This window comes from Falco cherrug, chromosome 12, assembly GCF_023634085.1.
Source record: "Falco cherrug isolate bFalChe1 chromosome 12, bFalChe1.pri, whole genome shotgun sequence".
NCBI lineage: Eukaryota > Metazoa > Chordata > Aves > Falconiformes > Falconidae > Falco > Falco cherrug.
Window position 1 is genome coordinate 7,357,504 of NC_073708.1, and position 24,415 is coordinate 7,381,918.

A 24,415-nucleotide genomic window follows, 5' to 3' on the forward strand; every position below is an offset into this window, starting at 1 on the left:
ATTTGAATTCTTGAACTTCATCTTCAGAAGTGCTCAAAGCCTGGACCCAAGAGGTCCCATAACACACCTGGCCAACAGTGACCCTGTCCCTGCTGCTTTGGGCCCTCTGTGGGCGTCTTGACTTTGCTTCTGGTGGCTTCTCATGTGGAGCTCCTCTGTCCTCTCCACACTCGTGAGACAGTTGCCCACTTGGGCTGCCTTCTCCCTGTGTCTTCCTGTTGTCATTGCCTATCCCTTCTGCCTCTATTCGTGTTCACTTCTCCTCTTAGCATGGGGTGTCAATGCAAACTAGCATGATGAGGTCTTTCTGAATCATTCATGCTGCTTGGTATCATCCTGTCTAATATGAACCCCTTTTGGATCTGGTAGAAGTGACAGACATCAGTAAGTACCTGTAATAAAATCTGATTTAAATCAATTGTAGTCATAGAATACCAGGTTGGAAGGGACCTCAAGGATCATCTTATCCAACCTTTCCTGGCAAAAGCATGGTCTATACAAGATGGCCCAGCACCCTGTTGAGCTGAATTTTGAACGTGCCCAATGTTGGGGACTCCACCACTTCTCTGGGGAGATTATTCCAATGGCTGATTGTTCTCATTGTGAAAATTTTTCCTCTCATGTCCAGTTGGAATCTCCCCAGGAGTAACTTATACACATTACCCCTTTTCCTTCCATAAAAAGGGAGTTTCCATCTTCTTTGTAGCCACCCTTTAAATACTGGAACTGATAAGGTCTCCCCTAAGCCTTCTTTTCTCAAGGCTGAACAAACACAGTTCTCAGCCTTTCCTCGTATGGCAGGCTTCTCTGATCACCTTTGGGGCTCTTCTCCGGACCCTCTCCAGCCTGTCTACATCTGTTGTATAGCAGGGACCAAAACTGAGCACAATATTCCAGGTGTGGCCTGACAAGCACTGAGAGTGGGATAATGAAGTGGGATAATGAAGTCTTTCCTTCTGCTGGTGATGCCCTCGTTGATGCAGCCCAGCATCCCGCTGGCTTGCTTTGCTGTAGCAGCACACTGTTCACTCACATTGAGCTTGTTGTCCACCAGCACCCCTAGGTCCCTTTCTACAGAGCTGCTCCCCAGCTGGATTATGTTTTCTCATGTGCAAGACCTTACACTTGTCCTTGTTGAGCTTCATAAGATCCTTGTTAGCCCACTCTTCCAGCCTGTCAGGGTCGTCCTGCAAGGTGGCCCTCCCTTCTGAAGTGTCCACTTCCACACTGGGTTTGGTATCATCAGCAAACTTCATCGAGGTACGCTTGATCCCATCGTGCAGACCACTTATGAAGAGATGAAACAGTGTTGTGCCCAATATTGATCTTGGAGGGACCCCAGTTGTGACAGGCTGCCAGTTTGAAGAGGAGCTATGTACCCTCCAGGTGCTGCTGGCCAGCCAGCTCCCCACCCACCACATGGGCCACTTGTCTAGACCAAAATGCATCGGTTTCTCTAGGAAACCATATAAAAAGTCTTGGAGAAATCCAGGTAGACAATGACAAGCTTTCTCCAAGGTAGAAGGTAACCATCAGCATCTTCCCCTTCTTAACGGGGACAGTGATGCAATGGGTAATCTCAGGGCTGGTATCTCCCGTCTCCTTCCTATTTTACCATTTGCTGTCACCAACAGCTTGTCAGCTTCTCGTTCCCCAGCTTGTGTGTCTGCCAGCGCTCTAGAAATGTGCTCTCTTTAGCATTGTCAGCGGTATGCTCTGCTCCTTGCTGCAGCTTTGTCACAACGTGGTGAACACGTAACTTTTGCTGAAGTACATGGGGATGATCAAAAGCGAACAGCCACAGCTAAAAAGGAATACAAGAAATGGGATGTTTCCGTTTTCCTTTTCTTGTAGTCTTTCTTTTCACCAGTTAGTCCTCCAGCCAACAGTTACACTTTCTCAAGACAATCCAGCTTCGTTAAGGAATCATATATGGTTTGGGTTGGAAGTTTCCTCTAAAGGTCATCTTGTCAAACCTCCTGCCTTGGGCAGGGACATCTTCAGCTAGATGACGTTGCTCAGAGCCCCCTCCAGCCTGAATCTTCTCTGACTTCTGGCAATTCAGGTGAACTTAAATCAAGCAATTACCCTTATCCAAAAATCTTCCTGCCTCCTTCAGAGCAGACCTATGGAGCACACCTTCCCTCTGCAGAGTTCTTGTACCTTTTGGACACCCTGCCATAGCCTTTGCTCTCAGCTCAGGGCAATAATCCCAGTCTGCAGTGCCGGTTCTGCTGTGCCTGCTTGCTGCCGTCTGTTTAAATTGAAGCACCAGGTTACAGACTGCACAGTTAGTTCAACACTCTTACTTGAGTTCCTTTACACCTCTTGGGTAAATACCATCTGATCCCTGTGGTTTGCAACTGTCTCATCTGTGTTTTCCAAACCGTCTGTTGTCAGTTCTGTCCCATAACCTTCTTTGACACCCTCCTGGAGTTGAAGGCGGTTTTTCCTCAAATTGTGGTGCTCAAACCTGAAGCGGAGCCGTGAGCTGAGACCTTGCGAGTGCTGAGAAGAGCAGCAGTATTACCTGATGTTTTACAGATGGAATTCCTTACATCCCATTATATATGTTTGGTTTTTTTCACAGGAGCATGATGCTGCTGTGACAAAGCAGTACCAGTGCTTACTTAGTGTGTTTCCTTAGCGTGTAATCCAGTATTTGTCCTTTTCCCACCCCATCCTTTCTGCTGCTTCTGATCGTTTCAAGACCTGTTTAGTAACTGGTTTGTTGGAGGTGCCTTTAACAGTGGCAAAAGGTGATGAATTGATGGGTTTGGAGATGGTTGGCTTGTTGTTTCAAAGTATGGAAGCCACAATATTGATGTGACCAGCACGATATACCCGCTCTGGACTCAAAGAAGCACCAGAAAGAAGAAAAGAGGGTTGCAGTATCTGTGATTTTTTTTTTTTTCTTAACTGGTTTCTGGTTGTTGGTTTCTTGTGGTTGGGGTTTTGGTGTTTTGTTGTGGTTTTTTTCTGTTTGCTCGGTTGGTTTTGGTGGGGTTTTTTCCAAAAAAGGTGGCCTATTTTCAAGCTGGACACTTCCATATGCGGGGTTGTCCCATTAAAACCAGACCTGGGCTCCCCAGTCCTTTGAGTGCAATGATGTAGGAAAAGCATCACTGCCCTGGTGCGAGTGAGGGTGTGGGGGCCTGGGGAGGAAGGCAGCCGAGCGTGGCGGTGTCCCCCAAGGTCTCCCACCAGGAGGAGAGATGCTTTCGTGCCACGTGAGGGGAATGCCAAGGCTGTAAAGGAGAACTCAGAGGCAGAGGAGGAGCCAACCATCTGTGCTCCAATCGTCCCGGCAGGCTGGCCACGGCGCGTGGATGGATGGTGCCCTTGCGTGCAGGAGGACAGATGGCACACCGCTCCCCAGCTCCCACCTCGACCTTCAGCGCTCGCCTCCATCGCTCGCTGTGTGCCATCAGCTTTACGAGGCTGGATGAGGAAGGGCTGTGATGGCACTGGGTAGGCACAAGTGGAGCTTGGCTGTCACGGGTGGAGGTTTTCATGCTGGAGGCATTGGGATTTGGGGCCAGGAGACTCAGATGGACAAGAAGAGGTGTTGCCGGTGGGGACCCGTGCTATCTGCTGGCGTCCTTTGAGCCCCCTCACGGGGACCCTACAAGGCAGAACAGCCCTGGGCTCTTTGCAAGACCGAACTGGGCCATCCCGGCGATGTAACCCATCCATGCTGAGGAGCAGAGCCTTTCAATAGGAGGCAGGTGCCTGGCTCTCTCGGTGATGTGATGCTGCCCTGCCTGCAACTTGGAGCTTTCCCAAGCGGCTGTCAGTCACCATTGCTGGCCCTGTTCTCACTCACATACAGTATTATCTCTACCCGCTGCTGCAAATTGGCTCTGAGCAATCCTTGATCTGTCAGCATCGCCTACCCACTCTCAGATGTCACCAGCCCCCGCTGCTGCCCTGCTCGGTAATGTGTCTCTCTGAAATGTAATAATTCATTAAGTTAGGCTTAACTTTTTTTTTTTCCTTCCCCTCTCTGCCACCCCTTCCTCCTTCTAATGGACAAAAGCAATTAAGCTCCATTAGGGATCAAGCATGTGGGAAGTGTCTCCCTCTGAGACGCTGCTGCAGCTGCACAGACCTTGTCCCTGGATGTGTGTGGCACCAGCTTCTTGCAAATTAGGGCTCCATGAGCAAATGGTTGGGTGGGGAGAAATGCTGCTTGATGAGGGGGGTGCTGGAAAAGATGCTCCGATTCCCTTCTCTGGGAAAAGGTGATTTGAGGCTCAGCAGGTCCTTCTGGCTGGGTTTCATTGTGGATACAGGATGATGGCTTCTCTCTCCATGCAGCAAAAGGAGACTAGCTCAGCAGGGGAGGAGCTGGAAGACAGAGGGATGGGCAAGCAGGAGGCGACAGAGAGGGGCCAGATTCCCATCTGGTGTAAATCAGGGGAAGCTTTCCAGGTGCTCCTGGTCACAGAATATATCTGCAGGGGCTGGCAAAAGTTCTGCTTAGGTGCTGGCTGGCATGGGTTTACGGCCTGTGGGGCAGAAGTTTGGTGTGTGGGAGGACGAGACCGGAGGGAAAGAGGCAACTTGCCCACCAACTCTGGCTGCAAACAGCATCTTCTCATTTCTTGACATCCAAAATTTGCTAATAAAGGGTGGTGAGTGATGATGGCACAGCCAAAATGGTCCTGTCTTTCCTCTAGCTAGGGCAAGGAGGGTTTTTGGTGTGGCATGCCCAAAACTGAGAGTGCATTTTGCTGTTGGCTGTGGGAGGTCCTTCCTTCTCCCCCGTCTCCTCCTGCCTTCCTTCCCTCCACTTAAGCTGCTTTTCTCTTCCTTGCCTTTTGTTCTCTCCCCCTTCCCTGCCCTAGGAAGAAAGTCTCATTTCAGTCTGAAAGCCAGTGATGGAGGGGGAGAGTCATTTGACGCTTAATGCCAGAGCGGCAGGAAACTTCACCTTCCTGGGGTGGAATTAAAAATGCCTGAATTGGCTGGGGATCTTAAACAAGAGATGCAAGGAACATTCAGGGCTTTTCACACAAACATGCGTGCGTGCACACACACACATATGCAAAAGCCCACACAGCATTAAGGGTGTAATAGCTCAGCTGGGGTAATGCACTTGAACTCTCTCTGCAGCAGACAGACCAATTCTTTCAGTCCTTTTGAATTTTTTTTTTTATTTTTTTTTTTTTTTGAGGCTGGAGATTGCTGCTAGTCTCTGGGGAGGGAGACATTCATCTTGCAGAAAGAACGGTGCCATTTGTTCTTTGCAGTCATGCTTCCCTCCGAGTACCCTAGGACAGGGAGGAGTCTGGGGCACCGGCTGAGCTCCTCTGTGCAGCTGGGGGTCTGCAGCCAGGTGCTTGGGGACAGGACAGGGAGCCGCAGCCAGCAAATTGCATCCCCCTGATGTTCTTGCAAAGAGGGAACGGTGTACTTAGGGGATGTTTGGTGTGAGGGATGCTTGCTGAGTGCAAATGTGACCATTGATAGAAGTATAACTTGAGGGTCAAGATGCCCCAGGTACATGGTGTGTGCAAGCGTGGGGTATGGGATCTCCTAGAGGCAGGTCTGGCTGTGTTGTCTTACATATAACCCATGGCGTGGATGAGAGGTTGCCTACATTGCCACCCCTGTGTTTCCTGCAGAATATTGCTGTTTCTCTGTGTGATGGCCTTTGCATATGTACTTAAGGCTTTGGGTGCTTCTTCATATAAGGTGGGTGAAAAACCTTCACAAGTCTCTTGCGTATGGCCGCAGGTGTGTGTAAACCAGAAAGCAGACCATGCTTACTTACCATCATGGTCTTGTGTTTTAACTGCAGGTGAGAAGGTGTATATAGCCCTAGCTGTGTATGGGCGTCTTTGCACAGCTCTGAGCCGTGCTACAGGTGTCTTAAGTACTGAGGATGTATTTATGCATGTGCTTAGGAGTGCAGGTGAGCAGGTGGATGCTAGTACATCTGTGCACCATGCGTGTTAGAGGCTGCACAAGCAGAGGTCACAGCGTTAGCTCTGGCCAGTGTTGATCAGCGTTTGATGTGCCCTTACCTGCACAGAGCCCATGCGGTGCTGCCTGCCCTCCTGCCCATGGCAGAGCTGCACCAAGCTGCTGGCCTGCTCTGGGCTGGTCATTGCACCTGGATAGCTCGTGTGAGGTGCTGAAGTCCAGAGGACGACAGGGATATCTCAAGTTCTGGGAAAATAGCCCAAGAAGAGGCTGGAAAGAAAAAAGGGTTCAGAGGAGGAAGTAAAAGTGGGGGACAGGACCTGCCCTCCTCCATCCCCTTGCTGCCTCCCCACAGAGCCCGGTTTTTATTCCCTACAGGGACACACAGAAGCTGAGCTGGTTCTGGAGTTGGGTGGTGCTGGGAACGTCCTCCCTGAAAGGCAGTGGCTCCCAGCTGGGGCACGCAGGGATGAGTGAGGGAGCTGGGCGTTTGCTCCCATGCATCCATGCCTTTCCTCCTGCAAAGAAGCCTTTCCTTTTTTCTGATTGTTCACCCATCCCCTGACCATGCTTTGGCTGGGGATGATCGTGCATCTCCCCAGCATGCACCAGCAGACCTTGGCGCCTGCTCACCCATGGTTGCTACCTCCCCTCACAGCCCTGAGGTGCCCCAGCCCCCTACCCCCTGCTGCTCCCTGGCCATGCTCTCATCGCCTCCCTCTGCCCTTCCCCAGGGAGTTTGCCAAAGAGCGTGAGCGGGTGGAGAACCGCCGAGCCTTCATGAAGCTGCGGCGCCAGCAGCAGATCGAGCGGGAGCTCAACGGCTACCGAGCCTGGATAGACAAAGCAGGTAAAGGCTGGTGGGCCGGGGGGACCCCGGGGGGATGGCAGGCACTGCAGAGTGGTGAAGATGGGGAGGGATCCCTGAGCGTCATCCGGTGCAACCCCAAAGTTGCACAGGTGCTCACATGGTGGTGTTGGGTGCATGGGTGAGCTCGGTCCCAGATGGTGTGATGGTCCTGCCAGGCTGCAAGCAAGGATGTCGCTAACAGCTGCTGAAACCTCACATTCTGTGGCATAAAACTGTCATGTTTTGAACATGAGGCATATCACATCTCCGGGGAGGGTGTGAGCATCACGGCTGTGAGCTTTGCTCTGTGATGATTTCCTATCTCTTGATATTTGCTGGAGTCTCCTGCAGTGGTGGGCAGTAGGGAAGTAGAGCAGTGAACGGTGACAGTGGTTTTCCAGCTAAACCTGCTCCTGGAGCAGTCTGGAGGGGATGAATTCACCAGTTCTCACCTTGGGGCTCCTGGACCTGGGCCAAGGATGGGGGTGGTGGAGGTTTCCAGGCTCCTGCTGGAACAGTGTGACAGCCTGTGGTTGCTGGTCCCCAAACTGCCACAGCCTGTGCCCTTTCTTGCTCCTCATGGGGATCAGGTCAGTGTGTTCAGCTCTGCGAAGGGAAGATTTCATCTAGCATTCAGACTTGAAAAAGGACAGATATCTTGAAATGAGCCCTGAGCCCCAGACCTCAGCTTTGGCCCTTGGTTGGGATGTTGAGCCCCAATGTCTCCAATGTTCAGCTTCTTTAATTACAATGAAGGAGGAAGGGTTGATTACAAGTAATTTTTCTTTCTGACGTAATTTGTGATAGCTGCCACTTGCCACTCTCCAGAATTTGCTTTTGGACACTTAACCAATACTTGACAAGAGTTTGCAACCTATAGCCACCACCTCCAGGCTGGGGAAAGTGCTTAGGTACAGGGCAGTGAGGTCTGATGTATTTGGCCAATTGGTGTCTTGTGTCCTGATGCTGAACTCTGTGTTTTGCGTAGAGGAAGTCATGCTAGCTGAAGAGAACAAAAATTCTGGGACCTCAGCCTTAGAAGGTAAGACAAGCAATGCCCTACCCAAAAATCTACCTGCCCTTCTTTGTGCTTGCCTGCAGCTGGAGGTTGAAACCCTCCAGCGGTGGTGGAAAGTCTGGGAATATCTCAGTGGGGTCTGCAGCCCAAGAGAGGGGTGTGGGGTGGTTGACTGGCAGCATAACCCCTGAGAGAATGTGGAGGCCAGGAGGTGACTGGTCCCATGCAAGATATGATTCTGGACTGGGGTAACCTGGGTATCTCCATCCTGCTACCAGACCTGAGCTAACTAAGTACCGATCGCCAGGTCCTGGTCCAACAAGCCAGCTGCTGGCAGAGTGGGGCCACCTCATCGCTCCAACACCCATTACTCTTCCCTTCCCAGTGCTCAGGAGAGCCACCATCAAAAGGAACCGGACAGATGCCATGAACCGTGACTCGAGTGATGAGCACTGTGTCGATATCTCCTCCGTGGGCGAGCGGAGGCTGGCGCAGAGAAGACCTCTTCATCCAACCTTGGGTCAGTGCAGTTTGCACCGTGCTTCCTCAAAACCCCTGCTAGCTTATTGAGTTGCCAGGGTTGCATCCATCACGTGGAGACTGTCACAGATCAGCCATCTCTGCTAGTCTGACAGCAAAAGGGGCAAACCACCTGCTGCCCCCTGTGCCACATAAAAACTGTCTGGATAAGTTGTGTCCCATAAGAGCAATGTCTGTGAGCCGTCTGTCCTGTCTCATGTTGCAGGGAAGGCTGGAGCACCCAACTCCTTCTCTCACCTTGACTGGAGCACCCAACTCCTTGTCCCCCCTCTTTTCCCTTAGGTAACCCCTTGAGTCACTCTGGCCTCAAAGGCGCCAGAGTGGACGGTGCCTCCTACTTACGGCACAAGGAGCGACTCCTGCGCATCTCTGTTCGCCACATGGTGAAATCCCAGGTCTTCTACTGGATCGTCTTGAGCCTGGTGGCTCTCAACACTGCCTGTGTGGCCATCGTCCATCATAACCAGCCAGCCTGGCTCACCCACTTTCTCTGTGAGTCCCTGGGCTTTGTGTAGGTGTGAGAGCACTGTGTGGGCACGCAAAACCTCCTACAACCTTCTCCAGAGGCTGGAGGCTGCAGCACACCCTCGCTCCTTGCCCCAGGGCACATGGGGATGGATCCCACCAGTCATGCTGGTATGGAGCTGGGTGGGGAATGACCTAAACTATGTGCACTGTTGATAATGAAGGGCGGTGTACAGCTACTTAATTCAGCTTTGTCCTTGGCCCTGTGGCCCCTTATGGCTGTCTCAGCCTCTGAGCAAACGTGGAGGAGCTGTACTGGCCTCACACCCTTCAGGTCAATGTCTTTGTCAAGAGATAGAAACGGACTGCAGTTGGGTTTATCCTAACATTGTGAACAGTGGTGACGGAAAGCTTGCTGGAGGTCCATCTTTGAATGCCCACACGCCATTGCTAGAAAGGCATGAGTTTGCAGGGATGGGACTGGTCATGGTAGAACCCCCTGGTTAAAGTTTTGGTGCGGAGCATGGCATGGAGATCCCAAGCTTGAAACCAGTTACTTGAGCATCCCCCAGCCCACCGTGGGCCATGGTATGAGGTCAGCTCTTGGAGGCAGTACCCCCATGTCTATTCTAGTGTGGTGCCAACTGCAGAGCAGCATGGTCAGCCCCGTGGTAGGCGTGTGTTACTGCTGAGCTGCTGCAGTAGCGACAGTGCTGCGTTCTCAGCCGTGTTATTCTTACTCACCTTGAAAACCTCCCTATTGAGCGCCGGGCCTGCCCAGATCTGCGTTAGCACGCTCAGGCCTGCCGAGGTCCTGGCGTGCTGCAGTGTGGTATGGCAGCTGGTCATGGGGAGAAGCATCTTTTGGGCAAGGTGAAGAGCCAGAGTCTTGCCTGCTAATGTTCGTGAAATAGCTGGAGAAGCTTTGCACTGGCTTTTGGCTGTTCGGCTCGGTTTCCCTGGCCAAGTTCCAGCCACGCAATGATTTAAATCCAGGTTGCTAATATTCCCCTACAGTGTCGTGTGGTTAATGCCCTTGCAGGCACCTCAACCACTGTCCTGTAATGCTAAGGAGCTGCTCTGCTCCATGCCAACCGCCTCTGGTCTTCTCACATCCCTGGGACGCCGGTGCATCTACCCTGAAAGATTACCTTGTGGGGCTGATGCTCTGTTATATACAGTCTAGCTCCTCACAGACAAGCTTCCCTCATCCCAGACTCTGAGTCCTTGGGGAAGCAGTGTGAGCCGTGACTTGTCCCATCTCTGTGCCGTGCTATATGGGCCACAGGTGGGTGCATGCAGGACGCTCAGTGCAGCTCGGTGCCCCAAGGTTAGCGCATTTGGGTTTTCTCTTTCAGACTATGCAGAGTTCCTGTTTCTTGGGCTCTTCCTCCTGGAGATGTCCTTAAAGATGTACGGGATGGGGCCACGCCTTTACTTCCATTCTTCCTTCAACTGCTTTGACTGTGGGGTAAGTGGCCCCAGAGATGCTGTGGGTGTGGGGGGAGATGTTTGGCAGATGTCTGCAGCACAAGGCACCAAGAGGGAGAAGAACGAGGTGGCCCTCACCGTGGGTGTGGGAGCCCTTTCTGTTTAGACAGCCTGCCCATGCCAGACCAAGGCACCAGGTCCTGGGCAGAATGCTGAGTGCCTCATCTTCAGGCACACGAAGATTTCCTCCAACAGCCAGTCCCGAGCCTGTCTTTGACCTATGGCTGTGCCTGCTTCTCAGGTCACGGTGGGAAGCATCTTTGAAGTGGTTTGGGCTATCTTCAGACCAGGAACGTCTTTTGGGATCAGTGTCCTACGAGCCCTTCGTCTCCTGCGAATATTTAAAATAACCAAGTACGTACCAACCATCTGTGCCTGTCACCCTTCGTCTCAGATTATGGTTGCAGCCCAGATCTAGTCACTCCTGCTCTCCTGTCAGCAGCACCACGAGTGCTCCAGCAATGTCTCTGTTTTCTAGGTACTGGGCATCCCTGAGGAATTTGGTGGTCTCGCTGATGAGCTCCATGAAGTCTATTATCAGCCTGCTCTTCCTCCTCTTCCTCTTCATTGTAGTCTTTGCCCTGCTGGGAATGCAGCTGTTTGGAGGCAGGTAGGTTGTTTCAAGTCTGAGAAAAAGGAACTTTTTGGTGTTAAAGCCAAGTAATGACACCCTTGTAGGTGCCTAGGAAGACTGCAGCCTTGCCCCCCAGTCTGCTGCTAACAGTGGTACTTCTCACATACCAAAGTCCCAGCTGGAGGGGTGTGTGGGTCCTTCTGGCCAGCAAGCTTTTTGGGTTGTGGCACCAAAGGCTCAGGAGACCTTCCTTAGAGTGGGGAAAGGTCCTCCTAAGCACAAGAGAGCTGACAGCACAGCAGTCAGGGGTTTGATGACCTTGGTACTCAAGCCCATTTATGTCATCCTGGTTCCACTTCCAGGTTTAACTTCATCGATGGGACACCATCAGCCAACTTTGACACTTTCCCCGCGGCCATCATGACAGTGTTCCAGGTAGGAGCTGGGCTGCAAGGGGGCACAACCAAAGGGACTTGGGACCACCTGCTCACTCTCCCTGGCTGGAAGGGGCTTGTTAAACCAAATAAATTCCTCTCCATCAGCTGTTAGGATATAACTCGCTTCCTCTCCTCCTGTATAACGAAGTGGATGGCAAGAGATGGAAACTCTTCCACCGCTGTTACAGAAGGTGAAAGAGTTTCCAGACTCTTCTGAGGAGACCTAAACCCTCAGCAGTGTCCAACATCATCTCCTGCAAGTGCTGCAGCTATAGAGCTGGGTTACCTGCTCCACGGGGTCACTGTACTTGGCTCCTGCATGTTGGTGGGATAGATCACGGGGGTCTGTCCAGGTGATGAGGAGGTGCGGGTGACAGAGCTGCTGGCTTGCTTTCCTGCAGATCCTGACGGGTGAGGACTGGAATGAGGTGATGTACAACGGCATCCGCTCCCAGGGAGGCGTTCGCTCGGGCATGTGGTCCTCCATCTATTTCATCGTCCTCACCTTGTTTGGAAACTGTATCCACCCAGTTGCTGTGCTTTTAGTGGAGACAACCCTGTCTCATCACCCTCTCTGCGGGCATCCCCCTCCCTACCCGCTGCTCCTTCCCTCTCTCCCAGTTGAGGGAGACCCATCACACAGGCAGCAGACCTGGATATCCCAAAAGCAGAGATGTCTGGAGATGCAATGAGGGCTTTATATATGGGATGGGTGAGGAGGTTGTCCCTTTGGCTGCTCCTCACTAAGCTGGGGAGGAGCCACCAGAGCCACCCTCCCTTGGTGACTGCAGACATGCATGTCCTTAACACACAGCTTGTGCATCCTTAGCTGCTCGCAGATACTCTGCTGAATGTGTTCTTGGCCATTGCGGTGGACAACCTGGCCAACGCTCAGGAGCTCACCAAGGTATGTATGTTCCTGTTGCTCCTTTTTCTTCTGTGAAGAGAGTGAAGGTGGGGACCAGCGGGAAAGGCACCGGGAGCAGCACCTGTGACTGTTCTCGCTCTAGAGCCAAGGCCACCTAGTCCCTCAGCTCAGCCTGCCTTGAAAAGAGGTCGGATCAAATTGGAAGCGGAGCCTCTTCCTCCGGGAAGGCTCACGGAGTGCTCCCCTGAAACACAAACTCATATTGCTGGGCAAAGCCATTTAGACTTTGATTTAGGAAAGTGCTTAAACCTGCTGGTCTCTCCAGGAACACCCCACTTACCATCAAGTGTGGCTTAACTATTTCTCCATTTAAGCTCCCCAGTTTTGTTTGCCTCTGGTCAGGTTGAGATAATCCTCATCTGTCTGGTGGGGTCTGATGTGAGGATGGTTCTTTGCCCAAGCACTTTGGAGATGTGGAGTGGGAAGCGCTTTCCAGTGGTGTCAGTATTTATTCCCCACCTGCCCACAAAGCAGTGCGTGTGATTTAGAATGCAATTTAGGATGGTGCTTCAGAAGGTTATTAGGCTGAGCTGGAAAATATTTGGGGAGTGCTAAAGTATTGGGGCACCATCTGGATAATGGTGAATAGGCAAGAGCTGCAAGGGTCGTTGCTGCTCTTTGGAGGAAACCAGCAATCTGGTGGTGCTTGGTTTTTTCCGGAGCCCATACCTATTACTCAGTTCCCTGGGGCTTACTGAGAGGGTTCCACGCTGGTGTAAAGCTGACCCGCTAGCAGCAAACGAAATGGGGCATGGTACTCGCTTGCCTGAGGGGTGCACGTGGCAGTCCCTCTCATCCCGTGGTGGGTGCAGGTGGCATTTCCAGGGACTGCCAGCTGCTGGGGTGAGAGGGGTGGGAGAGCCCTGCCGCATACCAGCAGCATCAATTAAGAGAGTGCTGAGTTTTCGAAAAGGCTGAATGCATGCTAATGACTCCTAATGACAATTTTTTGCTCCAGAGACACAACCATACTCATTAAAGCAATATGGTCTCTGCTGGGGTCATTCATGGATGCCTTGCCTCCCACTCTATTGAGGGGATGCCTGTCTCACCCCTGTGGCTGTGCAGAAGGGAGGGCTGAGTCGGTCTACACTGTCTGGGGCTGTTCTAGTGTGCACAGCCCAGCTCTTGCCTGGAGTGGGCTGGGTTCACTTATTTAAGTAGTGCTGACGCCTTCAGTAAGATCTGGCATAGTGGGGAAGTTGTGTCCCCACAGCACAAGGAAAATAAAGGCTGTCTCTGGAAATACAGCTCCGCCTTTCTCCTGCACACCTTTTCATCTAAGGTATCCCTGTGCATCTCTCGCTGCCTCCGATGGCTGCACCTTCCCTTGAAACCACAGCATCCCACTAAGCAACTCCCCTCTTTCCTCTGCAGGATGAGCAGGAGGAAGAGGAGGCCTTTAACCAGAAGCACGCCCTTCAGAAAGCCAAAGAAGTCAGCCCCATGTCTGCCCCAAACATGCCTGCTATCGAGTGAGTGACTGCCCGTGCTGCTACCCCTGTGCCCTCCTGAGCCCAGCCGGGTTCTCAGCAGAGTGGGGAGCTGAAGTGTGGAGCCTGGCGCGGCTGGCTGGGGGGGCTGCTGAAAGAAAAAGGGGTCCCCACACTGGGTGACTCCCTATCCACGTGTCTTCCTGAGGATGGATGGAGATGTAGGAGTGTGTTCCCCATGAGCAGCAGTGTCTCCAAAGAGGTGTCAGAGCAGGGACTGGTCACCCTGTGGCACCTGGAGTTGCCCACCCCTGCCCCAAGCAGCAGCCTCCGTGCTTGGGCATGGCAGAAGCACCCTAAAGGAGGCTTTCTGCCTCCAGTGTACAGCTCAAAACACTCAGGACTGCTGCTAGGGGTGGAGAAGGAGGCTGGGGAGGTGGAAAGGATCTCAAGTTTTTCTTGAGGAGGGGTGATATTTGTTCCTGCAGAGCGTTTTTTCTTGGCAGAGCTGCGGGAGAGCAGCCAGGGTTGGGGGAGAAGGGAGCAGAGGTGTCACAAATCTCCCCCGGGCTCCTTCCCCGGGTAGCAAATGCAGTTATGAGAGATGGAGCAGGTTTGCAAAACCATGTTTGACTGTAAAGAAATTTGATTTGGGCAAGAAAAAAAAGCCCCAAACCACATAAACCCCTGGCATGGTGTTAAGGAGCCTTGTCTCTGCGTTTCAGCAGAAGAAAATTCTGTTTTTTCCTTTCTAGACGCCTTTTTTCTCTTTATTTTGCAGTGTCATATGGTCTAAATCACATAAAACTTTCAAAGTCAACATTGGAACGAGGCGTTTTGATTTGTTTCCCAAAACAGTACATTTCAGTACGGCTGAAAGGATTTTTTTTTTTCTTTTTTTTTATAGAATCCCTTCCCAGGGAATTTTAGGTTTCGTTATTCTTTGAAACCCAGCCAAGCTTGTACATGGCAGAATCTCTTGCAGATTTGCCGAGAGAAACTGCTGTCTTCAGGCGAGCACTGATCTGGGGCGGGGGGGTGTCGGAGGCAGCAACTTGGCAGCAGTGGGATGCGATGGTCCCCCACCCGGCACGCATCACCTGTGGCTTTAGTGGCAGCAGGAACTGGGGGGTACTTGTCAGCCCTGCCTGGTTTTCCAGCCGCTGCAGGTATCACGCTGGTTTGGGGGTGATGGGATGTTCATGATAAATCTGTGCCTGGCCAGGTACTGGGAGGGGGGATATGGGAGAGGTGGTAGAGTGTGTATCGTGACTGTCTCTGGCTACCAGTGGGAACGTGTCAGATAAGGCAAGGGGATGGAGGGATTTAGGCTGCAGAAGGGGCTGGAGAATGGGCAGGCAGGAGAGAGGGAGATGGACTGTATTAGGACATTGAAGGATTTGTCCACGCTGCACATCCCTGCTATAGTTTTCTAGCCATTGTCAGATACGTCTGGTTAGGAAAGCAGATCTCTTTAGCCTTTTGTTGTTGTTCTAGTGACATTGAAATGGGAGGTGTTGATATTTGCAGATCTTTTTTCCAGCTCCTTCCCCCTCATCAGGATGGATGGTGTCAGGGGCAGGGAAGGGGATGTGATGCCATGGGGCTGACCATCTCCAGCATCAGGTCTTGATGTGCTTCTAGTGGTGCTACGCTGACGCCAGCAGCTGGGGAGGGACAGTGGGGACATCACAGCAAGGGATGAGCCAGAGCAGAGCCGGTACTGAAGGGCTGTTGGTAACTCAGAGTGGTGAAGCTGAGCCGGTCTCTGCGTTTGGTTGTGCGCAGACACAGATGGCTTCATTTCTATGTGGGTACCCAGCGCAGGCAGGTTTGGTACACGCGTTCCTGCCTGCAGAGAGGTCCGGTGGCACTTGGGGATGAGTGTTCCCACGTGGCCAGGTTGGCGTGGGCGGCTGTGGTGCCGATCGGAGTATTGTATTTGTACATGGGCGCCATTGGTGCAGATGGCTTGGGGCTGTTTGATGAGTGGGTGGCCAGATGGACGCATGCGGATGCTGTCATGTGTTGGTGCCTAACGTGGTGCGTGGATGCATTTGAAGGCTCGGCCACTTGCTGCGGGGATGGCAGCAGGTGCCTGCAGCTCGCACTCTGCCTTGAGCATGGCACTGGGCTGTTCCCGTGCACATGGCTGTAAGGAGGCAGTCACCAGCATGACACACATGGGGTCCAAGGGTATTGCTGCACTCGCAGGACGGCAGCGAGATGCACCCCATCTGACCTGTGTGAGCTCTGCGTGCACGTGGGCCCTTGGAGTGTATTTCCTTGCATGTCCTGCACACACACATGGCATTTGCAAAAAGGAAACCCTCTAAATCATGGCATGCACATTTATTTGCGTATGCTCAGGGCTGTTCGCTTGGGGCTGTGCGTATCTGAATCTTTTCTGTGCTGATACAAAGGATTAAGCCTTGAATCTCCCCAGCTGCCTAAATTCAGTAGGGGTGAAGGGCACCGACAGCCCTGTTAAGCCTCTCCGTGTCAGCATCTCAGCCCTAGGTTTATGCCTTGCTTTTGCTGGGGAACTTCACGTTCCCCACTGTGGTATCAGGGCAGCACCAACCCACGGCGATGGCTCTGAGCAGCTCGAGGCCAGCCTGATGCATTGCTTCCTCTTTCAAATTGCCACGTGTTGCTTGGGAGAGGTGAATCTGAAGCAGTTTGAAAGAGTTGTTAAATATCCAAGCATGTCCTAGGGCTTCTGAGGGGCTGCAGCCTGTACAGCCTGCCCCGTGCCACTACTGCGCAACTGGCTGGCACAGGGAAGGCTCCGTGGCCCCCACAAAATAGATCACAGTGCGTGGGTGTGAGCGCGGGCAGCCCTGTGGGCAGCAGGTGTGCAAGCACGTACGTGCAGGGGTTCACTAGGATGCTCCAGCATCCCAGCAGCCGGCAGGCAAAGAGATGCGGGCTGCCTGGGGCCAGGGTGGGGGCCACCTTTCTGCGTTGCCCACATGAGTCGAAGAAGGGGTGAAGGGGAGATTGAACCCGTTTGTTTTTCCTCCCCAGAAGAGACAGGCGAAGGAGACACCACATGTCGATGTGGGAGCCACGCAGCAGCCACCTGTATGTGGGCCGCGGGGGCGCGTGTCATCTGTGGCTCCTGTGCTTTCTGTGCGTCCGCGGGGCCAGAGCGCACACCGCTCCCCTCCAGCCTCCTCGGCGGGGGGGGGGGGGGGGGGGGGGGGGGGGGGGGGCTCGTGTGTGTATGTGTACGCCTGTATTTTAGTGTGCTCCTCTGCACCCCTGTCTGTGTGCGCGTGCATTTGTGGATTTGTGCGTGGGCTCGCGGTCTGTTGTGCGTGCCTAACCTCCTCGTGCGTGTGCCGTGCAGTACGTGTGTGTTGGTGTGTGCCGCTACCTGTGGATGTGCAGCTGCGCATCTTCTGGGGGTGAGCGGTGTGTGTACACGTGTGTGCTTGTGGGTGCTTCCGTGTGCCCAGGTGTGTTGGGAAGGGCTCGTCTGTCTTTTCTAGGGTGTTTGTGTGCGTATTTACGGCACTGCAAAGGTTTCATGGCATAGCCTACTTGTCCCTAGAGCACACCTGCAGGAACGTAGGGAAGCCCAGTACAGCTCCTAGACACTGAAACCGCTGCTCCCCCAGGCTGTGGGCTCGTTTCCTACTCAGGACGTGCTGGGTGAGAGGCTGTCCTGGCTGAGCATAGCAGCGCAGGGATGGAGAGGGCCTCCTGCACCCGGTGACATTCTCCATTGTGAATGTCTCCAAGGGCCATCTCTCACTGAGAAAGGCAGGTCTTGTACCTGGCTGCTTTTCCTCTCTTACTGTCCCCATCCCATCAGGACTGCCACCCTTGCTGGCAAGCTGGCTCTTGTCTGAGTCCCCTGCACTGTCAGTTGTACCATTATGGCGGTGCTGCTCTGAAAAGGAGCCTGGCTCCAAGGAGCTGGCGATGCAAAGGTGTCCCCAGTGCAAGGAGGGGTCCCCAGTGCAAGCAGGGATCCCCAGCCGCAGTGAGAGGTCACTGCCTGTAGTTAAGAAGATGTCCCCAGGCAATCACACAAGAGGAAGGTGGTCACCACCTGGCTAGGGTAGGGCAGGCTGGAGTGCTGGCTGCTTCCAGCAAGCTGGGCACGCGGCCTGAAAGCTTCAGGGCAGCTGTGAGGCTGCTGGAGCTGGTCCATCACCAGCCTGATGCCTTCTGAAGGGGCAGAAGTACAGTCTTAGTCCCATTTCCAGCCCCTGCCAGCACCAGAGGGATGCTGGAGGGCTGGGGATAAAGCAGGAGCCCAGCCTGTAGCCCTGAGGATGGCATTTCCTTCTCCTTGGGATTCCCAAATTAAATCCAGGGTGGGTGCTTCACCGGGGGGGCAGTTGGGAGGCCGATCCCTCACTGTCCCCCATTGTAGGCGGGAGCGTCGCCGGCGGCACCACATGTCGGTGTGGGAGCAGCGCACCAGCCAGCTGCGCCGGCACATGCAGATGTCCAGCCAGGAGGGCATCAACAAGGATGAGCCGCCCCTCATCAACCCCCATGCCAGCATCTTCCGCAGGAAGAAACCGGGCGATGGCGTTGCCCTGGAGAAATGCACTGAGGAGCAGGGCGGCAAGGGCGAGCGGCCACCGGCTGAGGGACCTGAGCAGCCAGCCCCGGGAGCCAACCCTGGTGGTGGTGAGGACAGGAGGAGCCCATCACCCCGGGCCAAGCGAGACAAGGAGCCATGGCACCAGAAATCGTGCCATGGGAACTGTGAGCCAGGCGAGCAGGATGGGGCAGGAGGCAGCATCGAGGATAGGGCCAGGATGAGGCAAAGCCAGCGGCGCAGCCGGCACCGCAGAGCCCGGATGGAGGGGAAGGAGCCGGCTGGTGCCCTGGGGAGCCGCTCGGCCAGCCAGGAGATGGGTCTGGAGGAGGCCAGCCCCACGGAGGGGATGCAGGATGGGGACCGGCGTGGGGACGTGGCTGCAGCGGAGGCACTGATTCAGGGGGAGCCAGAGGCGAGCGGAGAGTCCATCAGGTTGGTACCTGGGGAGGGCATCTTGCAGTTCCCACAGATCCTTCCTTGTCCTCTCCCCTTATCTCCTTGCACCTTTTTCTCTCCCACATCCATCCCGCAGGACAAACGGAGGTCCCTGCCGGCAATGCAGAGCTCGTTGGGACCGCTGAGGAGGGGAGTGCCCAGCGAGGGGGACCTGAGCCCCCCCAGGGGAAGACAGGCAGCCTGATGGAACAGGACTGTAGCAGCCTGGACACCAGTGAGCAAGCACTGCTAGAGGCCAGCCACACCGTCAGCCGGAGCGAGCCCGACCTCTCTTCCATCACCCCCAACACTGAGAAGGCCACGGAGAGCACCACCATCATGATCGATGTCCACGACTCCACTGTGGTACAGAGTGAGGACCCTCTCTCTTTCCTGAGCCCCTCTCCCAGCCCTCAGGGACCCTGTGGGGATGGAAAGCCACTTGCACTGCTTTTCCTATCTGTATCCATCAACTGGGGGGCTTTTCTTGCTGCTCCTTGCAGCACCTCTCTTTGGCACCTCAGTTGTGCAGGAAGCCTGAAGGCAATGCTGATGTTCCACTATCCCCTGGGGACCTTCTCCCTTTTTCACCTCCTTCCCACCTGCCCCTTTGCCTGATCCCTCCTTCCCCCTTCCTCTCTGCCTGGAGAAAACACTGGCATCCCCTGTTTTTCCTAACACATCCGCAGACTCGGCCCAGCTCGCTGTGCTCAAACCCCTTAACAGCATCCTTGCTGTCAAGGTGAGCCGCATTTAACGGTGTTATTAATTAAACAGCACTGCAAAAGCTGGCCTTGTTAAAACCCCTTTCGTCTGCTTCATCCTGGCAGCTCGTGTCTTTTATTCCCTTCTGATCCCTCTCCCCATAACAGCGTGGGGATGCAAAGCTGAAACTGGAGGGGGGGGGGGGGCTGTTTGCAGATGCTTGGGTGGCAGGGACACCCCAGGGTGCTGTCTGGGTGCAAGGCCAGGCAAAGGCTCTTGCTTTCCTGCAGTTAGCAACAAGACAGATGGCGAAGCCAGCCCCTTAAAGGAGGCTGAGAGCAAAGAGGACGAGGAGGAGATGGAGAAGAAGAAGCGGAAGAAGGAAAAAAGTGAGACGGGCAAAGCGATGGTGCCGCACAGCTCCATGTTCATCTTCAGCACCACAAACCCGTGAGACATTTTTTGGACTGTAGGAGCCTGGGGCTGGGGAGGGCTGCAAGGGGAAGGACACCTAGACATCAATGAAAACAGGGGATCCCCTTGGGAAGGGGGTTGGATATCTCCCAAACAGCCTGGCTAACCAGCCACGGTGTTCCTGAAGCCCCAGCAGCGCTCTCCCTCTGCCAGCCACGCTCATGGCTTTCTCTCCTGACTGCTGGTTGCTGGCTGTTTTATTTTTTATTCAATGCTTGTTACATTTTTCCGCAGTTTTCTGCTCCCCTGTAGCTCTTGCCCAGCTCCAGCAACCTGGAAGAATAAGCACCCCAGTTTCTCAGGGACTGTCCCTGGCTGGCTGTGGGGTGTCTGGGGGGCTGGGACAGCTGAGCAAAGGGGTCAGCAAGCTCAAACCACCCTTGGGCTTCCTCGTTTTGCTCCTTGGACTTGGCTGCCCATCTTTCTGCCGTGGAAGGCGGTGATGTGGGGTGGGTTTTGCATGTGGGCCATGCCTGGGGCATGCCAGGGGCTCACAGATTGGGGTGCGGGCTGTCTCCCTGCAGGGTGCGGAGGGCTTGCCACTACATTGTGAACCTGCGTTACTTCGAGATGTGCATCCTCCTGGTGATCGCCGCCAGCAGCATCGCCCTTGCGGCGGAGGATCCCGTCCTCACCAACTCCGACCGCAATAAAGTGATTGCAAACCTCCCCTGCTCCCCCCATCCCACAGGCAATGCAGGCAGAGGGTCCTGTAGGATTTTAGCTTCCGTGGTGGGGGACACATGTGGGACATGGATCAGGACAGCCAGCGGCAGCACCTGCACCATGGGGCCTGAGTTCTTCCCCATCACCTTCCTTTATAAACCCTGGCAATTGCTCTCAGCCTCCCACATGCAGGGTTTAGAGCCTGGGGAGCGGACCAGGGCACCTTGTCGACAGCCAAGTGGCTTAAACTGGGGAGATGCTGATGTGCACAGGCACTGGTCCAGGGAGGGGTGGGGTGGGGGGGAGGGGCGGGGCACGATTCTGGCTCGCAGCATGATTTCAGAGCCACTTGCACCATGCAGAGGGAATGTTTCCCTCCTGCCTGCACAGGCAGGCTTTATGGCTGTCCTGAACTCTGAGGGAACAGGCTGGGTTTGGGCAAGGAAACCAACCCTCCATCTGCGCCTGAGCCAGGCGAGCCCCAGCGTGGGGTGGTAACTGGGTCTGGGTGGGTACAAGCGAGCCCGTTTGCTTGGCGGCAGCTACAGAGCACCTGTGCCCAATCTCTGCAGGTCCTGAGGTATTTTGACTATGTCTTCACTGGCGTCTTCACCTTTGAGATGGTTATCAAGGTAAGAGACCTTGCAGGCTGGCTGCACTCTGCTGAGTCCTGCAGCATCCTCACAGCGGGTGGGAAACAGCTCAGTTTTTTGGTTCTGGTCCTAAATTTGGATGATGGAGACCTTAAAGCCTGCTTCTTAGCAGTGGGACTTGAGAGTGCTCAGCACCACTTCTATCAGCCTCCAGGCTTCCACAAAACATGGCGGTCCTTGATGCGTACTCAGGGCACAGGGACAGGTCTGCTGCTCCCCAGGGGACAGTGTCCTTGTCCTTCAGCACATCCCGCCTGCGGCTGCCTCCACTTGATGACCGAGGTGCTCATTCCCTGCTTGTTTTTCTCACTGTTTTTTTCCTCTCCAGATGATTGATCAGGGCTTGATCCTGCAGGATGGCTCCTACTTCCGAGACCTCTGGAACATCCTGGATTTTATCGTGGTGGTGGGAGCGCTGGTGGCCTTTGCCTTGGCGTAAGTGGCTGTTGTCCTTGTTAGCTCCTTGCCTTCCTTTGGCCAGGGTGGGAGGAGAATGCAAGTGTGTTATAGCTACTAGACCTTGATTATTTTTTTTTATTATTCCTCTACACCTTTCTGCTCTGTTTCTGGGATGGCTCCTGGCAGCGGTGCGTGGCTGCTCGAGATGTATTTCTTCTTGTTTGTCAAATGCTGGGTGAGCAAGCAGGAGGGAGGCAAGGCAAGCTGGAGATACTAGGAAGAGGTTGGTGGTGAAAGTGGACTTGAAAGAGGGCAGAAGGGGCTGTTAGAGAGGGAAAAACACCTAAGGGTGTCAGATCTGGAGTTATATACCTGCTGTACATCCCGGAGTGCACAAAGAAAGCCAAAGCAGCAGCCTGTCAGGTGGAGCTGCCCTCTAAATATGTTTGTGCTGGAAATGGTACCCCAGCTGGTGACTTTACCTCTGCTCTGAGGGGGAGCATTGCCCTGGAGCTGTGCATGGATGGGGATGTGGCTGGTGGGGTTTACACCGCATACTCTGCAGCATCGTGACGAGGGCAGGGTGCTGCATGCTCGCTCTGCTGCGTGTCCCTGCTGAGCATCTCCTTGAAGCTGGGTTCCAGTACTGAGCTTGTAGCATCTGCGGGTCCTCCTTCGCAGGGTGGCTTGAGGTCTGTGGTGTCCACGCCATGGAGGGCAGGAGCATCCAGGGATGAGTTTCATGCTGCTCTGCCCTCCTCCGTGCTGCCGGTTGGGACAGGTGGTACAGTGCGAGCGCAGGGAGGGACATGCTGGTACCCAGAGAGTGGGTGCTAAGGCGATGCCTGCAGGCAAGGCGCACCCCCTGGTCCCCAGGGCTGTGGTGCCTGAGGAGGGAGAGCAGAAGGGAGGAGAGGCTCATGCTCCTTTGTCACACTGTTGATTTCTCTTTGTGCCTTTGACACTGGTGGTGGTGGTGTTAGTGCTGGTGAGAGGGGAGGGCCTGGCAGCCCCCCAGACTGGAGTCCTGTCCTCGTCCACAGCTCAGGCACCACGTGAGGCTTTTGGAGTGGCTGAGTCTGAGCCCCAAGGTTATTTGATGGATTACAACCCTCCCATCTCGCTCCAGGCCAGCCGGCAGCTCCTTCCCCTTGCTCTCACCCATTTGCACCCTCCCTGGCTTGCCGCTTTTGCCTTCCTCACCCTCCTCACCCACTTCTTACACCCAGTGCTTTCAGCCACTGCTCTCTTCTTGGGAAGGGCACTGGAGAATTCAGCTCACAGTGCAGGGATGACCCAGCCCCTGGGCAAGGCAGGGGGCTGACCGCACACCCCAGCATGGGGAAGGGATGTGGTGTAGGCTTGCTGGCTGAGGACGTTGCTCTGAGCCCCCTGGGAGGCCACCCAGGCCACCGCGAGGATGGATTGAACGTCCCCAGGGTCTGGCTGATCCCTCCTCTGCCAGGGCAACCCCTCAGAGGGTGTCTGGGGGAGCTCAAGGGCATCAGCAGCCTGATGATGTGCTGGGTGGTTTGAGGGGCTTTAGGAGGACAAGGGAGCCCTTTCCTTCCTTCTTTCATCCAGACTTTCTGATGGCTGAAGGAGCATAGCTCAGCCTGTTCCTGCGTGGATAGGTGTCCTCACCACTGCTAACAGTATTGTAATCGGTGTTTACTCCCCTTGCTCCCACCCCACAAAGGTGGCACCCTTCCTGGGGTGGTCCCTGGGGCTGGCAGGGTGTCCACATGCCAGCACTGAGCCTGTGGGGAACCTGCCATGTCCCTTTTAGCCCTGGTTGCCTCCTGCCTCCACCCAGGCTCCTGAGTGAAGGACAGGTCCCTTTGGGCACGGGGCAGTTGAGTTCTCGAGGGAGAGCACTCCCACCAGCTGTGGCACCGAACCCCCTCCCATGGAGAAGGCCTTTGCCTCTCCGCATATGTTTGCAGCAAGCATCTATGTCACCTGCTGGCTCTTGTAGCCATAGCTGGGTAGATATCAAGTTGCTTCTGTTGTGGATGAGGACTCTTTATAATGTAAACCTGCAGGATTGTCCCTCTCCCCCATGTCCAATGGTGGCTCCTGCTGGAGAAGGTGATCTTACGGGCTTTGGGGGAAGGAACTGCAGCGATTTCTGATGGGTTTATACATTGTAAAGCATTTATAAGAACACCTGCCTCTCTCCCTGGCAGCCCACCACCACTATGGCCCCAGGAGCCACAGGATGATTGCCAGCTATACATGTCCCAACCTGCCACCCTCCCTCCCTTCCCTCCCTCCTGGTCTCGAGAGGAAAACTCTGGTGGTGATGTTTGAATCCGTCTCCTTTTCTTCTTCCTCCATGAGCTCCTTGATGTAGGGCTGGGGGAGGGGCGAGTGTCCTCCCTCTCCCTTTCCTTGCCTCCATGGCACTGGGTGGGCAAAGCAATGCCCATGGAGTGGCTGTGGAGATGACATGGCTGAGAGTGGCTGGAGACCAGGTCCAGCGCTTCCCAGTAGAAGTGGTGCTGGGACGTGCCATGCCGTTCAGGTTTTCTGCCCCTTTTGCCTCCCCATAGCAGTTTGGTTTTCCCATGGGGGTCCTGGATAGCTGTGGGCACAGCTGGAGGTCTCTGAGCTGGTCCAGCAGTGCCACCATCTACTGGCTATCGGTGCCACATCGAAATCACCAGTAAGCAAGCGGCCACCCATAAAGCCGTGTCTTCGTGTGCCATTGCAGCTTGTCCGCTGCCGCCTCAGAGCCTGTGCATCCCAAGCGAGAGGCTGTCTCGACTATCTGTAGCTCTCCACGTGGAAAGCTAATACATCAGTCCAAATGCAGCCTAAATAAAAAGCCCAACATAAAACCATAA

General features: G+C 54.4%; 1 protein-coding gene across 1 annotated transcript in view; it reads left to right on the top strand.

Annotated features, from left to right (window-relative positions):
- The window catches only part of CACNA1E (calcium voltage-gated channel subunit alpha1 E), a 150,312-nt gene that overhangs the window by 95,039 nt on the left and 30,858 nt on the right, over window positions 1–24,415 (top strand). Inside the window, exons 10-27 of the mRNA XM_055724493.1 lie at window positions 6,666–6,781; window positions 7,770–7,823; window positions 8,185–8,319; window positions 8,622–8,831; window positions 10,163–10,275; window positions 10,537–10,649; window positions 10,774–10,905; window positions 11,232–11,304; window positions 11,708–11,825; window positions 12,146–12,213; window positions 13,612–13,709; window positions 16,698–16,754; window positions 18,058–18,713; window positions 18,836–19,042; window positions 19,665–19,824; window positions 20,373–20,502; window positions 21,087–21,146; window positions 21,496–21,602. Of these exons, the coding sequence (XP_055580468.1) occupies window positions 6,666–6,781; window positions 7,770–7,823; window positions 8,185–8,319; window positions 8,622–8,831; window positions 10,163–10,275; window positions 10,537–10,649; window positions 10,774–10,905; window positions 11,232–11,304; window positions 11,708–11,825; window positions 12,146–12,213; window positions 13,612–13,709; window positions 16,698–16,754; window positions 18,058–18,713; window positions 18,836–19,042; window positions 19,665–19,824; window positions 20,373–20,502; window positions 21,087–21,146; window positions 21,496–21,602 (2,607 nt within the window). The remainder of the gene's footprint in view (window positions 1–6,665; window positions 6,782–7,769; window positions 7,824–8,184; window positions 8,320–8,621; window positions 8,832–10,162; window positions 10,276–10,536; window positions 10,650–10,773; window positions 10,906–11,231; window positions 11,305–11,707; window positions 11,826–12,145; window positions 12,214–13,611; window positions 13,710–16,697; window positions 16,755–18,057; window positions 18,714–18,835; window positions 19,043–19,664; window positions 19,825–20,372; window positions 20,503–21,086; window positions 21,147–21,495; window positions 21,603–24,415) is intronic.